Source organism: Sander vitreus, chromosome 14, assembly GCF_031162955.1.
Source record: "Sander vitreus isolate 19-12246 chromosome 14, sanVit1, whole genome shotgun sequence".
Taxonomy (NCBI): domain Eukaryota; kingdom Metazoa; phylum Chordata; class Actinopteri; order Perciformes; family Percidae; genus Sander; species Sander vitreus.
The window spans coordinates 14,062,717-14,079,907 of NC_135868.1; the positions used below are offsets into that span (position 1 = coordinate 14,062,717).

General features: G+C 38.3%; 1 protein-coding gene across 1 annotated transcript in view; it reads right to left on the bottom strand.

Annotated features, from left to right (window-relative positions):
- The window catches only part of LOC144528848 (ras/Rap GTPase-activating protein SynGAP-like), a 37,708-nt gene that overhangs the window by 13,728 nt on the left and 6,789 nt on the right, over positions 1 to 17,191 (bottom strand). The window contains exons 2-12 of the mRNA XM_078267699.1: positions 15,793 to 15,887; positions 15,439 to 15,569; positions 11,162 to 11,315; positions 10,319 to 10,417; positions 9,971 to 10,231; positions 9,534 to 9,869; positions 8,043 to 8,187; positions 7,232 to 7,376; positions 6,184 to 6,420; positions 4,968 to 5,169; positions 4,058 to 4,248 (exon numbers count right to left, since the gene is read on the bottom strand). Of these exons, the coding sequence (XP_078123825.1) occupies positions 4,058 to 4,248; positions 4,968 to 5,169; positions 6,184 to 6,420; positions 7,232 to 7,376; positions 8,043 to 8,187; positions 9,534 to 9,869; positions 9,971 to 10,231; positions 10,319 to 10,417; positions 11,162 to 11,315; positions 15,439 to 15,569; positions 15,793 to 15,887 (1,996 nt within the window). The remainder of the gene's footprint in view (positions 1 to 4,057; positions 4,249 to 4,967; positions 5,170 to 6,183; positions 6,421 to 7,231; positions 7,377 to 8,042; positions 8,188 to 9,533; positions 9,870 to 9,970; positions 10,232 to 10,318; positions 10,418 to 11,161; positions 11,316 to 15,438; positions 15,570 to 15,792; positions 15,888 to 17,191) is intronic.

Consider the following 17,191-nt stretch of genomic DNA (forward strand, 5'->3'; position numbering starts at 1 on the left):
GTATTAAGGCTGTGTAACAAAAATATGAACACCACACAAGGGTTAAGGCTTCCAAACAGGATTTTGTTTCGATGTTCTACCTCTGTTAGGAGCACCTCGATCTCACAATCACTGAATCATGTCTTTTCCCCATTTTTTCGTTTCATGATTGGTCATCAAGGGCTTCTTTACAAGGCTGCAATATTTATTGATTAATTAACATGGACCTTATTAGGACAAATATGGGACGACCTTGGGAGGAGCGTGAGGCTTGTGCACGACCGCATAAAGTAACGCACGTCCGTATTTACGTATTTTTTCGCTCACGAAAGATCAAGTGCTCACGGTCCATGAACCGATCCACTCTCACACATCGCCATGTCAGACAGGAACTCCTAAACAGGGATTAAAAAGGGTAAATCCTTTGATTTTAATTATTGCTTATTGCAATGAAACAAACCTACAATTTATACAGATAAAAGCAATATTTACGGGAAAACAACGTGCAGGTTACATTTCAACTAGTGTTGTTTTAGTCAACCAAAAATTGACTTTTATAAATATATTATATATATAATATATATATTTATATATATATTATATATAATATAATTATAAAATATCGTCATCAACGAACCTTTATCACGTGACGAAAACGAGACGAGACGCAACGTAAATGCTGGTCATGTGGCGATGACTATAATTAAATGTATAATGCAATATTGTTGACTGAATAAAAAGCGAGACTAAATGTGGTTTACAAAATAAAAACTATGCTAAAATGTCTCTTAATTTTCGATGACCAAAACGAGACAAGACAAAATGTTATAACGTTATTTTGTCTCATTTAGTCGTGTTATTGTTATTCGGGTCGCACTGCGCAGACGCAGGCGACGCATTTCCTCAAGCCCTGTTGCGGCATTATTCCATTTAGAAGATGCAGTGGTGAGTTACGCTGATGATCCATTTGTCCGTATTATGTCGTGACACCATGCTTCAGTCGTGTCGCAAAGATGGATCAGTAGCTTAGAGAGTGAGACGAGTGTAAACGACAACACACAAAATGAAGTCTGACACAGAGAAAGCTGGGACCGTGGCTGGCCAGCCGGAGTTCGTCTTTGGGAGAAAAAGAATAAACGGCATTTGGAAAAACTTTCATTACATAGAAGTGGAAAAGAAAACGGAATGTGTTGTTGAAAAAGATGTGGAGAAATGCGGCCACAAAATCACAGGAAAAAACACAACGAACCTTAAGAGACATCTCAAGCCATTCCGTAATGAAATTGAGGTAAGTCAAGATATTAACGTAACGTTACTTTCTGTTTTAGAAAGCTCATGCCAACTCATGAGGCTGTGGTCAATGTGTCTCATTTTAACGTTAGCTTTAGACGTTAGCCACTGGAGCTGAAAACGACTGAGACAAACGTGTGTGTGTGTGTGTGTGTGTGTGTGTGTGTGTGTGTGTGCGTGTGTGCGTGTGTGTGTGTGTCTGTGCGTCTCTGTGTGTGTCTGTGCGTCTGTATGTGGGCGTGTCTGATTGTAGGTGTCAGTTACAAAATTGTTACATTTTAAGCACTTTCACCTGTTCTGATTAAGTTCTAAGAAATAAGCACCAATAATGATCAAAGATCTTGTTTCTATTTTTTTACCTTACCTTTTCTCACAAAAAACGAAAATGATCATATGATCGTAAATGTGATCTCACAGGGGTAAATGGCAAATATGAACCATAAATCATGAATATATCATTGGTAATTGAGCTAAATCTGTTAAGTATTAAGGCTGTGTAACAAAAATATGAACACCACACAAGGGTTAAGGCTTCCAAACAGGATTTTGTTTCGATGTTCTACCTCTGTTAGGAGCACCTCGATCTCACAATCACTGAATCATGTCTTTTCCCCATTTTTTCGTTTCATGATTGGTCATCAAGGGCTTCTTTACAAGGCTGCAATATTTATTGATTAATTAACATGGACCTTATTAGGACAAATATGGGACGACCTTGGGAGGAGCGTGAGGCTTGTGCACGACCGCATAAAGTAACGCACGTCCGTATTTATAACGAGAAGAGTGCGTACCGAAAATTCAGACTTTTTGGCACACGAAATCTTTCAGAATAGAATCTACGCACAGTTTTATAAATGAGGTCCCTGGTGTCTTTCTGCAGTTGTTCAATTGAGTGTCCTGACCTATGGGAAACTTTTATGGTATGGCAACAGCTCTGCAGAAGACAAAACGTCTCTGCAAAGAGTCATAAAATCACCAACACTTATTTGCCTACTTTAGAAGACATCTATACCTCCTGAAGCCTGCGGAAGACATTCAAAATCACAAAGGACTTACATCACCCAGCACATGAACTGTTTGAACTCCTCCCCTCTGGGAAGAGATACGTACAGGGCCATCAGAGCACGGACCACAAGACTGATGAACAGTTATTACCCTGAAGCCATCACCACACTGAACTCTGCACTGAAATCAAAGACCTTATAGACCCAACTGTGCAATAGGAACTTTTCTTGCAACCTTTTAACATGCATATGTTGACATTGTGTATGCGAGTTGCATGTGTTTGAACGTGTGATGTTTTGAATAGGCATATTTAATGTATTTAATGTATGTTTAAAGGATATTTTTGAGCACCGTCTCAGGTAGTGCACATGAATCTCATTGTATGTAAATGCAATGACAATAAAATGAATCTTATCTTATCTTATAAAGCAGCATTTTACAAGAAAAAAACAAACAGATTTATTTAAGACATTTATCAGAATTAGTTTTTTTCTCATTTCCCAATTATCTTACAACTCACTAGATTCATCTTGTGACACCTAGAAGGAGTCCTGCCCATGTCACACCTACTTTAGCTTGTTAATTGTAAATTAAATTTCAGACAAAATAAAAAAAAAGGTAAGTTTGGTTTAATATTAAATTATAATAAAGATGAATTCATAATTTGATAAAACAATGGTAGCATAATTCCTTTGTTATTCTCATTTTATAATGAAACATGCGAAGAAACCATCAACAATTTGTATTCACAGTAAAGAGTTTTTGATCCTATGCACCTGTCTAGGCGTTTTAATGGTGTGCAAGAACTTTACCACTTTCATTATACCATTGTTGCATAAAGAAACATTTGGAAATCCAGTAAGGAAAAGGCATAACCTCCATCCTGTCAGTTCCCTGATACCTCTGGGGTTAGAGCTACGAGGAGTGGCAGCTGTGTTGTTTCTTGTATTGCTTTTCAGATGTTTGATCACTGTCCTTCTCTGTCATTCTCATTCAGTTACTTAGTACTAGTTTACTGCTGCAGCTTTTGTTCCAACAGACTAGTGCTGGGTATGATAGTAAACATGAAATAGCTGCAGTGGAGTCTGAGATTACTTACTGTTTATCTCTTACTTAAAGAGTTCTTATTTAAACATTTATGCTGTAATGAGAGCAAGTGTCTCTTGACAATAGGAGAGTGTCGACATGAATTAAAACACAGAGGAAAGAGGTTTGGGTAGGAGAGTCTGGGAACAGATGGTGCTGGCAATTATCAATTGATAAACTACTTAAAAAGCCTGAAGAGGTGCATTAGCATTAGCACTATGGGCTCTTAGAAATATGCCAGTGTTTTGTTTTGAGCTACTTAATTCTCATTTATTGTGTATTCTTGGCCTTTGTATGTGCTACTGTTAAATACACCCATGTAAATCTGTAATTCCTCTGTTTATGTGCATATTTGTAATTATAGACCATTCACATTGTTTTGATAAAGTCACAGCACGGATCAATGATCTGTTCATGGGGTGGTGATGGCGCAGTGGATATGACACATGCCTTTGGTGTAGGAGATCTGGGTTCAATTCCCACTATGATACATCAACCAATGTGTCCCTGAGTAAAACACATAACCCATAGTTGCTCGAGAGGCATGCGTAAGTTGCTTTGGACAACTAAATAACATGTAATGTAAATGTTCAAATGTAAAAGCATAAGTGGCGCAGTCCTCTTTAAGGACATGCAATTTCACATGTAGAAGTGATAACAACAAAAATACATTACAAAGGAAACCATAAGAGGATACCTGTTTAAGTCACGCATCATAAGGCTTTGGAAGTCAGAGGACATGAGACGATTGAAAGATGGCCGCGAGAAGAGTCTGTCCTTCGGTCGGTCCGGCTGGTGATTTGTAGGCATGTGGAGCTGCGGGTTCCTCAGGGCGACGCTGATGTCATTCAGCAGCCGTGGTAGGGGTCCGAGTTTGAGAATAGCATCCTACAACATAGAAAAGTTCATGGAAAATCCAAAGCTCATATGCCTTATACCAGGAGTTCCCACCAGGGACCCCTTTATTATGTTGTAGCTCTGGGGGTGGGTGAGGTGAAACGGATTATCTCATGCACGGATTACCTACTTTAGTTCAAAGTCATTATCCTGCTAATGTACGTGTTATAAATATTTAATTTTGGGATTAAAGAGAGCTTGGTTCTCAGTATTGGCAGGTATCTGAATATGTACTGGGAGAGATATTATTCAGCGTTTTATGCAGCCCAGTGGAAAATTCTGCGGCCCAGTACCCCAGGGATTGGAAAGCTCTGCTTTATATAGTATGATTCATTTATTCATTCATAAAAGTCAAATGTCATTCAGAAAAAGCAGGGAAAACATGAAACAAAAAATACAGCAATTCAAAAGCACATAATGTTAAGACAATTTAGGGCCTAGCATAAAATATGTATAACTTTCATTATGTTACAACTACAGTACAATTTCAATATATTAACAGTGTAAGCCCTAGACATAAATATTAAAATACTTATTCCACCTCAGTTTTACGGGAGTTCAAATAACATTCATCCTGTGTTTGATAGAAAACACAGGATCTCAAAAGCAGGACCTCATTTTCCAACTCTCATCTCTCTACATTCTTCAGTTGGAGAAAGAAATCATATTAAAATGTTACATTTAATTTTCCAGTGTGTTATTACACCTACCTTGCTAAGCTGGCCCATGACTTCCCACAGCAAGCTGTGGAGCATGGACAATTCTCTACCGAGGTCAATGTAGCCCTCAAACCCTCCAGCGTTTCCTCCGGCGTCCATGTTGGAAATCTCATAGAGAAACTGCTGCATGGATCCCCACTCCATCTCCAGGAACTCGTTCATGAAATACATGTATTCCTCCTTGGGTCCAAATCTGCAGAGACAATAATGACAGGATACATAAAGGCAGAGAAGAAGATGGAAACATTCTGTACAGCGCACTGTGGAAGTGGAAGGATCTTATATTTACAGTTCAGGAGTCTGTAGGAGTTAAGTTAAATTTAATCTCATATTTTGTAAATTAAAAAGGTATGTGGACAGTGATTGTTCTGTACTTTTGATGTCCTGCACATATTCATTATGTAAAACAATATATACGCCTATATACTATATATGCCTCCACCATCCTGGGGAAAAAAATACTCGCCATTGGGAGCCGCCCACTTTGAGCTTCATTTTGGCTCTTCAGAAACCTATGGGTGACGTCACGGAGACTACGTCCATATTTTATACAGTCTATGGCTCAAACTTATAACCAGGAAACTCCAAAAACCAGATCATAACTGAGGTACTAATGTGCATGTGAACACATGCGTGAGTATTTGGACATGTGAAAACAGGTGGCCGTATATGAGGGGGAGATTGAAAATCCTGTCCTTTTCAAAAGTTTTTCAGATGCTATTTCAATTAATCATTTAGTCTATAAAATGTCCGAAAAAGTTAAAAGTCCTCAAGAAGAAGCCCGAGAAGATGATGTCAAATTCCAAAAATATTATCTGAACAGAGAAAAGCAGCGAATATTATCATTGGAAAAGCTGGAACCAGGTTTCATTGAAATGTACAGTCCATTAAATTACCACCAAACGTTCTGTCTCAATTATACAGAAGGTGCATATTTAAGCAAATAGAATTGTTTTAATATTCAAGAAAATGTCAGTAAAGGGTACAAAGTGAAGGTAAGAGCAAATTTGTTGCAGCTGAAAGCCTTGGAAATAACTATGGGTGAGTAACAGTTTATACCCTCACAGTCAAAACTGCAAGCCTCTATTGATGTCATGTTACTCTGCCACATGCATCCCACCTTACACAAGCGTTGTCTAACAAATCTAAAAATGAACTGAATTAAATTAACATTGGTGTAAGAGGACAGGTGGTGACAGGGACTCACTTGCTGAAGCTGGCCAGGTTCTGCATCACCTTGGCTATGAGCGTGAGTGTGCGGGACGTGCGCTCAGCGGGGTACTCCTGCATTAGGTTGAACAGGGAGGGGGACATGATGGCTGGGCACATGAAGCGAAGAAATAGGGAGGAGCTGATGAGGCTGTCGGCGAGATCCTCTCTTCCACGCTCAGCACATCTGGCTCTCCACGAGGCAAAAACTTCCTTCAGCTCCCGGGGAAATATGCTGAAACAAGAAAATGTTATTACCCCATTGTCAAGGAGAATGGCAAGATCAAATCCAGCAGCTTACCCACAGCCTTCAGGAACTCAGCAAGGTCAGGGGACTAAAATATACGGAAAATTACAGGACCAGCTCAGGATGGAGAATGTGTTTATGATTACATAATGTTGATGATTTTACTGATTTCACTGGATGGAAAACCATCTAATTATTAAAGAATAAAAATGTTCAAATTCAGTTATTTCTGTTTCAATATCAAAGTTTGCATAAATAAAGCTTTCATATTGTTGTTACCATGAAGACGATCGGGGGCCAAATGTTTTGTAAATTGAAAAGACAAAAATTGTAAATGTAAAGCTGAAATTTGAAACTGAAAGCTAGATCATAATCCCTGGAAAAAAAATGTAACCAAAAAAAAATAATTCTATTTTGTCCCTGGAATTATGAAATCATTTAAAAAATATTTCTTTAATCTTTAACCATGGCAACTACCAGCAACAGGCTGAGTATACATGCTGCCTCCTGTTTACCCCGGCACACGCATGCCCAGTATATGAGAATGTTCATGAGATATGCGGTTTGGGCGTGTTAGTTTAAACGGAGATTAATTCTTCTACTGGAGCTAAAAACACCTGTGTGCACAGAGTTCTTTTTGGCTCAAAACTCCACTTAAAAACCAAAATGTAGCAATGTAAATGTAGCCAGAGAAACAGTTGTGGGCTGTTTTAGACCTTACATGGCACCAATCAATACATATACCAAAACATATCAGTGTATGCAGTTTTCTGAGGGGTATAAATGGGGAAAAACTAACCAGAGAGAGTTGATGATCTTGCAGAGTAACAGCTCACAACACATTCGTAGGTTGGCTTGATGGTCAGCGAGGACTGACGGCGGGACACGCATGGGATCCACCTCACAGTTCTCCTCAGACTCATATAAGGCTCGAATGAAGTCACCTGTAAATTGTAGAACACACTGTCATTATGTTTCCCAAAATGCATTATTATCCAATGTTTAGCCCAAAACTGCTTTGACAGATGGATCAGGAGTACATGATAGTGCACGATAGTGCATATGCTGTACCTCTAAAAGCTGTACCTCTCACAATGCATAAAATATGATTATGAAAATATTAAATTACCTAAAATGTACGTATATTACCAAGCCAAACAATGGCCGTTTGGAGGAAGTCAATATTAAAAATAAAATAAAAAAAACGTGAAAAATTTCTTATATACCTTTGTATTAATTACAGTATGCTGAATTGTGTGCATCAAGAAAAAACCTTAGTTAATCAAACTAATCTTTCCATTTTTCTTTCAATGTATGAGAGAATAAAAGAAAACATTAGCATTTTATGAGGTGACAGAAATGTTACCAAAGCACAATTCCTATTTGTTGATTTAGAAAGGTCTTCATAATATAATGATGCTACCACAGTAAATAAGTTATTTGGAAAAATGTCACAAAAGAATATCAAACAATCTCAACAATGTGACAGTAGTGTACTGCTAAATGACATATGTTTATGCTGACATTTAGTCTGACACAGCTTCAAATACTCCTTTCATCTGATTACATACACAGTGATGTGCAGTTGGGTTTATCTACAGCAGCCTCACCTATAGCATCCTTGAGGTATCTGTGACCTATCAGTTTGAGGTACTCTTCCACGGCCTTTGTAGCTAGCGTGTTCTCACGAAAGATCAAGTGCTCACGGTCCATGAACCGATCCACCTCACACATCGCCATGTCAGACAGGAACTCCTAAACAGGGATTAAAAAGGGTAAATCTTTGATTTTAATTATTGCTTATTGCAATGAAACAAACCTACAATTTATACAGATAAAAGCAATATTTACGGGAAAACAACGTGCAGGTTACATTTCAACTAGTGTTGTTTTAGTCAACCAAAATTATGACTAAATATCGTCGTCAACGAACCTTTATCACGTGACGAAAACGAGACGAGACGCAACGTAAATGCTGGTCATGTGGCGATGACTATAATTAAATGTATAATGCAATATTGTTGACGAATAAAAACGAGACTAAATGTGGTTTACAAAATAAAAACTATGCTAAAATGTCTCTTAATTTTCGATGACCAAAACGAGACAAGACAAAATGTTATAACGTTATTTTGTCTCATTTAGTCGTGTTATTGTTATTCGGGTCGCACTGCGCAGACGCAGGCGACGTTACTTCCTCAAGCCCTGTTGCGGCATTATTCCATTTAGAAGATGCAGTGGTGAGTTACGCTGATGATCCATTTGTCCGTATTATGTCGTGACACCATGCTTCAGTCGTGTCGCAAAGATGGATCAGTAGCTTAGAGAGTGAGACGAGTGTAAACGACAACACACAAAATGAAGTCTGACACAGAGAAAGCTGGGACCGTGGCTGGCCAGCCGGAGTTCGTCTTTGGGAGAAAAAGAATAAACGGCATTTGGAAAAACTTTCATTACATAGAAGTGGAAAAGAAAACGGAATGTGTTGTTGAAAAAGATGTGGAGAAATGCGGCCACAAAATCACAGGAAAAAACACAACGAACCTTAAGAGACATCTCAAGCCATTCCGTAATGAAATTGAGGTAAGTCAAGATATTAACGTAACGTTACTTTCTGTTTTAGAAAGCTCATGCCAACTCATGAGGCTGTGGTCAATGTGTCTCATTTTAACGTTAGCTTTAGACGTTAGCCACTGGAGCTGAAAACGACTGAGACAAACGTGTGTGTGTGTGTGTGTGTGTGTGTGTGTGTGTGTGTGTGTGTGTGTGTGTGTGTGTGTGTGTGTGTGGGTTCTTAGTTCCTACCTGACTTATACTATATTGACTGGATTAAATATAATTGCAATACTAAAAAGAGACTAAAATACAATTTTTTGACTAAATGTCATAAATTTTTGTCTACTAAAACTAGACTAAATTAGTCATGGATAATTCTGACTAAAATAAGACTAAAATGCTCAGACTTTTAGTCGACTGAAACTTGACTAGACTAAAAAGAGTATGAACGTGACTAAAACTAATAAAAACTAAAATGACAGCTTGACACAAAGACTAGACTAAAATACTAAAACAAAACAACACTAATTTCAATCCTTGTTTACCTTTGTCTTTCCTGTGCTTTGCAGGATGTGCACCAGAGCGAACGCCACCTCCTCTTTGCTTTTCACACTCAACAGCGGCTCCAGAACTGCACACAGTGTTCGGTAGTTGTTGGTAATGTACTCAGCGAACTCCTTGTACAGCTCCATTGGAAGGATGTTCATTGTCTGGTAGCGAGACTTGACACGTAGGGAGGCGTTGATCACTTTGGTACTTCCAACACCACCGCTTTTGGCCAAGACACTGGACTGTACCACCGGGTACCACTGCTCGACAAACTGCCGCCCAGTGATGCTGGAGATGGGGATGCTGACAAGGCCAAGATATGTGCTTTTCTCCTAGATCACCAAGCAAGACATTTATTTTAAATATTTGCACAATAAAAAAAAATTTCGACAAAGAAGATTTTTTTTTTTTATATCAATAAAGAAGACATTACCTTGCGTCTTTTTTTGTCAGTTTCCTTGTAAAGGTGCAAACGAAGGCTACGAATGGTAGGCAAATTGTTAAATTCAAAATGCTCGCCCCAAAAGACAGTGTCGGTCCGGGGTTTGCTTGTGGTGCGCGCGTACAGCATGTCATCCAGACACAGCTCACAATAGTAGCGTTTCTTAGCCGGAAGGTCTCGAGCTTCAATGATCCACAACTTGAGCACATTGTCCACTCGTCTGCTGTTGTCCTGGAAGTAAAACGAGGAGTCCTGTTACTGCATTATAACAGTCCTTATTTACATCAGTCCTTAATATTACTACCTAGATCTTGTGATGAAACAGTCTATTATATCTACCTTGTTAGGTTTGACAGCGCGTTGCAGATTTTCAATCCACTTGTCTCTCTCAGAAGCTGAACGGCAGGCAAAACATTTTGTCCCTGAATTGGTGGTCACCTGCAGACAAAAAGTTTTGGTATATTTTATTATTGTAAAATATTCCTGTAACTAACAATTATTTTCACTATCAATTAATCTGTTGATTGTTTTTTTCCCAATTAAAGGTGCTGTAGGTAGGATTGCGAAGATCCAGGACTTAGCTAAAAAATTTGAACATCGACAACTTCTCAGTCCCTCCCCCCTTTCTGCTAAAGCCCAAAACGGTCTCCTAAGCCCCTCCCCCACAAGGGAGAATGAATGCGTGTGCATGAGTAGTGATTGACACGCAGTTAAGACACCCCCCCTGGCCCTGATTGGTGCATCTGAACAGGGAGCAGTGGATTTTTGCAAATTGCAATACAGGCTGTAGGTGGTGCCAAAGGAGCCAGATTTTTTTTTAATTACCTGCTTCATGTAGTTCTACTCGAACATAGGGTCAGTTTCAGCAAATATGACAGAAAGTTAGTTTTATAAGTCTTACCTACTGCACCTGTAATCTGTTCGTCTATAAAATGTGCTATAGATTAGGTAGCGTCTTCAAATTGCTTGTTTTGTTTATAACTCAAAAATAATAAATTTGCATTTATATAAAAAGGGTGAAACAGCAAATTCTGAGGATTTGATATTTTTACATACTAACAACATTTTAAAGAATTGAATTAAATTGGTTGGTTGGCTAAAGAAAAATAAAATTAGTTTAAAAAAATATGTCCATTAGAAGGCAGGTAAAGCCAGGGAGAATTAAACAGTTATACAACACACCTCAAAGCAGTATTCTTGTCCTAAAATGCTAGAGTGGACAGGTTTGATTATGGCATCTTCATCCAAAACTAGGTCCAAAGCCTCTGCAGCGCTGCTAGGAGAAAGTAGGGATTCATGGGAGTGGGATTCTTTGAAGCTCTGCATCAAGCGTGTCCTGGTGAGAAAAGAATTCAGAAATCAGATATGATCATATTATAATCATATTTTATTATATATATGGTCTATATATAATCCAGAAATATTTTTATATACCAAAACATGAGTCACTGCAGCTCAGAAATCCTCACTGCTGCAAATGATTTTTGAGATCTGATCCTTTTATAATGAGTTTATGGAAAAGCTAAGAATACCAGATTTTCAGTTCTGGTGTTTTCAGTTTGGTCTGTTGACTCGACTCATGTGAGTCATACTGCACGGTAGAGAAATTGGCCAGCAGTGTCTCAGTTTGAGGTGTTGTCTGAAAAATGTAATTCTTTAATTTCCTACAACTGAAGGAATTAGAATTTAAAAAGAATAAAAAAAAAAAAAAATGCTAATATAATGTTGGTATTGCCTACTTTGTAAATGGGGGGCTAGTCTGCAGAAATACTGTAGCGCAGTAAAAAAAAAAGGCACAGTGGATTAGACTTGATCATTGGGTTACAGGAAAAAGAAAAGTGGCGGTGGAAAAGGAAGCAAAAAGGTGATAATAAGCTCCCTCTCAGGTGAATCAAGGTCAGTGGGCCAATTGAAAAACAGAAATGTAGTGAGAAAAACACTTTGCTTTTAGAGTTAGATGAGAAGATTGATACCCTCTCTGCTGTGTAGATGTGAAGCTAGAGTCAGCAGGTGATTAGCTTAGCTTAGCTTAGCATAAAGGCTTGAAGGAGGGGGAGCTAGCCTGGTTCTGTCCAAAAGGTATAAAAATATGATTTCCCAAAATGCTGAATTATTCCTTTAACATTTTTCTGAAACTATCTTTGAAGAAGAATGAGCTATAAATGTTGCGTTCTCTGCACTGCACTGAGAAACTGGAGCTAGCATGCTGCATTATTAACATTGGCTTTAAACACAAGAGAAATATACATAGGAAAGAAAAAGCAACGGCTTTGAAGAAACACCTGATAATTAAGCAGCAAAGGAGGAGCACTATTTCGAGGCCAGATACAATGTTGGTCAGAGTTGCAGTGAATCGTCTAGTTTGAGAAACAGTACCATCGCAGAATGCAGAACATGAGAAAGGCTTTGGTAAACCGACTTGGCAGCAGAGGTAGAGCAGCTGCGCTGGAAAGCTAGAGTGTGAAGTTGGACGCAGAGGATTTATAGCAAAGTCAACTTAACACTACTGAATGAATTAAGCGTGTGTGGGCAGAACTCAAAGCAGGCTGTGAAGGCAGCAGGCTGTGAAGGCAGCTGTCTGAGGCAGCGGTGGGAGCTGGTGAAGGCTGCGGTTAGAGGGGAAAGCACGATGAGACAGTAAGGTCCTTTAACCCAAACACCATTAAGCTACCTCCACCACCTCCTTTAGTGCTGCCTCCACACAATACATTTGTAATATAATTAGTTTTAACATTTAACCTTGGCTTTTATGTTTGCGCTCACCCTGCATTTTACTAGAAAGGTTTTTTTACATCCTGTGCTTAACGAAACATTCCACATCTCTGAGCATCGGACATCCACAACTGCCCTGAAAATGTGTATTATGCATCTCCTGTGGCGGGAGGATAGTGTACTGTCAGCGTTACGTTTTTTTCTTTCTGCATCTTTACATCTCCCATATGTGCGTCGTGACTGAATTGTGTGAGAACTGCATACAATGTTGGTCACAATGCAAGTCTGAAACCCCCAGGGGTGTGACCTTAAGTCAGTATACAAAACAAGAAAAACTGTATTGAGAGCATGTAGAACTACAAGTTTTTGCATCCTGATGATCGGAAAACAAAAATCACACTGACATAAATTGTACTTGAATGTCCAACAGACAGACCGTTGAAATTAAGATATTTTACCAAGATGACAGTCATGACAGTTTTATGTAGTTTTCCCTTTTGGTCACTGATGAAAAGTGTACCACCTGCACAAACCATAAATGATTTTAAATAGACAAGGTTTCAATCCCAGTCTGACTTTTGTCAGGTCAAAATCAAAAACAGGGTCACCATATACGTATATAACAATAGGCTGATAGGCTTTATGATGACAGATGTAATTAACCATCCAACCCCCCAGGGGGCCTGAAAGCTTCGGAAAAGCTCCAACCATCTGTCAATGTGTCACTAAATGCAATGTCTTTTCATTCTGCAGGGCAGAGTGGTTGATGAAAAGCCACAGTTCAGGTAAAGAGTGTGAGATTTATTCACATTATGCTTACATGTTAAATTTGTATTAAAAATCATCATCAAAAACTCCCTCTAATTTCTTTTCCTTTAAAAACTAAAAAAAAATATTTTTGATGACTGCAGTTACATAAATGTATTCAATCAAATGTGATTTGGGGTGCTAGCTAACCCCACCAATCATATCAATCCCAGGCCCCAAGGAAGTGCGCTCAGCCTTGCAGACAATCTTTTCCAGTGGCCACTCGCATGATTGCAACAAAAAATCCCCCTGTGCCAAAAAGGATTTTCCTCATAGGCTACCATTGTAAAAAAAAATATGTCTGTAAAACTGTTGACACGACACCTTGAACTGCAAAAAAGGTGGATTATGGGGTTGAATCCATGGACCTTTTATATTTGGAAAAATTTCCTTGAGCCAAGAATAGCGATTTAAAAACCTCTGACCTCACCACAATGTAAAGTCTATTGGCCTAGCAGGAACTTGCGAGCGAGGCCGTAGGGAGAAACACTTCTGCGCATATTAATTCACAGAAGTAAACCCGGACGATTAAACTTTTTGGGTGTATGCGCCAGGCAACAACTCTATTGAACTGAATGGGCACCATTTTGGAATCCAGTCTTTTTTATTATATATATCCATGATCGATCCGTACTTGATTATTAGCTAGTGAGTAGCTAGCAAAGTGATATAATAACATAGGTGAATGTTTGGATTTCAGCTGGAAAAAGATTTGACTGACAGAGCGAATTTAATCGGATCATAAGTAGAAAATAAACTCAGTGATGTCAGTTACACAGCAATGTCTAACTAATGTTTGTTAGCGTTTACTAAAATTGGCCACCATAAGCTACTGGTCATACCAGACCAGGCAAGGCTTTAACAACAAAACACAGTGTGTATTGAGATGTGCAAGGTTGTGTTTTTATTGCTTATGAATTCAGCTTTTTATTTAGAAAAGGAAGACTATATATTATATTATATTTCTTCTTTCAAAAGTTACTTAGTCTCATTTGAGGTAAAACTACATGATGCAAACAACAATTTTCACAAACAGTATCAGTACCCTGAGTAACTGCCACATTCTACTTTACACATCATTACAGTACACAATCAGCTTGTTCTGCAATTAGGGGTAACCTTGAAGCTAGGTATAATATAAATATAGCTTTCAGCAGCAAAAGTGAGAGGTTTCGATGCAAAAGCATTTCTAGCGTAAGGTATTCACAGCTAAAGTACACCCAGTACAGATGTATGCATCTTATGCATGTTAACCATCCAAGCAAGAACAGATCTGATTGTTGATGGTTGAGTAGCATCCAAAGCTTAAAGCTGCTCCAGATCTAAGTGCGTAAATTGCCTTTTTTAAGTTACATGTACCGTGTATGTTATCTTTGTGATAGTTGTGGGGCAGAAATTTGGCTCACTGGCTTTACACCATCACCTCATAAACAGGGGCACCCTGGTGGTTAAGACGCATACCAGCCACAATGTTCCTTGACTTGATTCCATCTGGGAACATTTGTTGCATGTTATACCCCTCTCTTTCTCCCCACATTTCTCGTAAGGCTCTGCAGTGTCAATTATCAAATAAAGGCAAAAATGCCAAAATGGTCTCTGGTTCTTTCTGCGTGCAGTTAATGTATTCTCCCTGGCTTTGTGTGGGTTTCCGCTGGGTGCTCCAGCTTCCTCCCACAGTCCAAGAACATGATCCCGAGGAACACAGAATCTATGCTGCAATTAGAAATCTATGCATTTTAACCTATTGCTCATGACAAGACAGTTTGGGTAGAATTTATGTGTTAGACCTGCAATAAACTGGCAACCTGTCCACTGTGTTTTCCTGGCTTTTGCCTGAAAACATGCTGACACAAACAACAACCCCCATGTGACGCTAAATAAGAAAACGGTTGGTATTAACTTGAATAATATGAACGATTTATACAGTAAAGGTTACTTACCTCTCTTGGTCAGCACTTCGAAACCGGGGCAAAATCATTTGTCTGAAGCTGCTGGTCCGGTCAAGTTTGGGCTGACTTTTGGCCCTCTTGATGGAGCCCTTTAGCCTTCGATTGAGAAAACTCTTAAGTTTCAGCAAAGAGAAAACAGAAAATAATAAGTAAATAGTAAAAACACTATATACATAAGTAATAAAGTCAGTATTGATACAATTTTAATGTGACTTAACTTTAACAATGCAAGACAGACAAAAACAATGCAAGTGTTGATCTACTCATAATAACAAAGAGATGTTAGGGACGTTACAAGATATCTAATATTCTATAGATAACAAAAGACAATCTTCCAATAATAAAACTCACCGGCTGTCTAAAGGGCTGTGGGGTGGCATTGGGAGGGGTCTCCATGCTTGACTGTCTTACAGAGGCAAAACTTGCCCTGCGAGATTGGTCTATGAAAAGAGAAAGAAAAAATAGAACATAGACATTAGAGACATGAAATCATTGTCAACAAATGCAGGTGTTCAACCTCAAAGCACAAGTTCAAGTAAATATATTATTGTAACGATTTTCTTAGGTTTATTATTTTTGGAGTATACCAAAATGCTGGGAATATTAGGATTTTCATGATGAACTGTGAAAACTGTCTGTGAGTCAGACTAATGGCTGCTAAGTTATGGCCATTTAAATTTAGCATGTTGCTGTAGGGCTGTTGCTGAGTAGTTTCCATCAAGTTTTGCAAGATTGCTAAGACAGAGTGTATCTGTGTTTGTGTCATCTAAATTAGGAAGCAGTTACACAATGTGTAACAATTATGACAATTTAATGTCAAATGGGTTACACCTACTTTGGAAGACAATAGTAGGAAAATGGTATGGAATCAGAAAAAAATACTTTTTGAGCTCATCCGAAAACACTTTGTACCAGATTTGGTGAAGAATAGATAAAATATGTAAGAGAAGTGTTTTTCCTCCACTTTGAATGACAATTACCAGTGTGTGTTGGCTTACAAAGTGCTCTTGTGAGATTTTTAAAACATGAGTCCAAACATGAGAACATCCAGAAATGTTATGATGCAATAACAAAATGACACAAAATGTCCCTTGAAATGGGTCACAATAGGAATGAAACACATTAGTACAATATTGCAGCTTAACAGCTTAACTGATAACGGCATTAGAATGTTGAGTCGTAATAACTAAAAATTAATTAAACTAATTAACTAAAAAGTTATATTCTTTTTCTTGTAAATTATCCAAGTAATAGTTCTTGATGTTATTGTCACATTATCACTAAAAATGTACAATATGTCAATCAGTTAAGAGGGACATTTTATTACATTTTGGCAAGTTATTACATTATCTTATTCATAGCTTGTGTCATTACCTTGCAGCTGCTTTGGTCACATACAGAAAGGGAATTAGCATTAAAAAAAAACATGACAAACACATAATAATCACAAATAAGCTATCAGCATGTCAACACTGCAGAATAGGAGGTGTAAGGGAAGCTCAACAACAAGGACAGACAGCCACAAAGAACAACATTGTGATAGTCTTAGACGCTATTTATCGCCCCTCCATTGGAAAACTTCCTGTATCCAAGGCCAGTGGAAAATGATTAAAAAACTTGATGTGAGAACTAAATTGGATATACTTCTTTATATAGTGGGAAGAAGTAATGATGAGTCATCTTGAACTTCATGGTCTTTGACTTTGGGCTTGTGCAAACTGGAACATGATGACTGATCTATAAA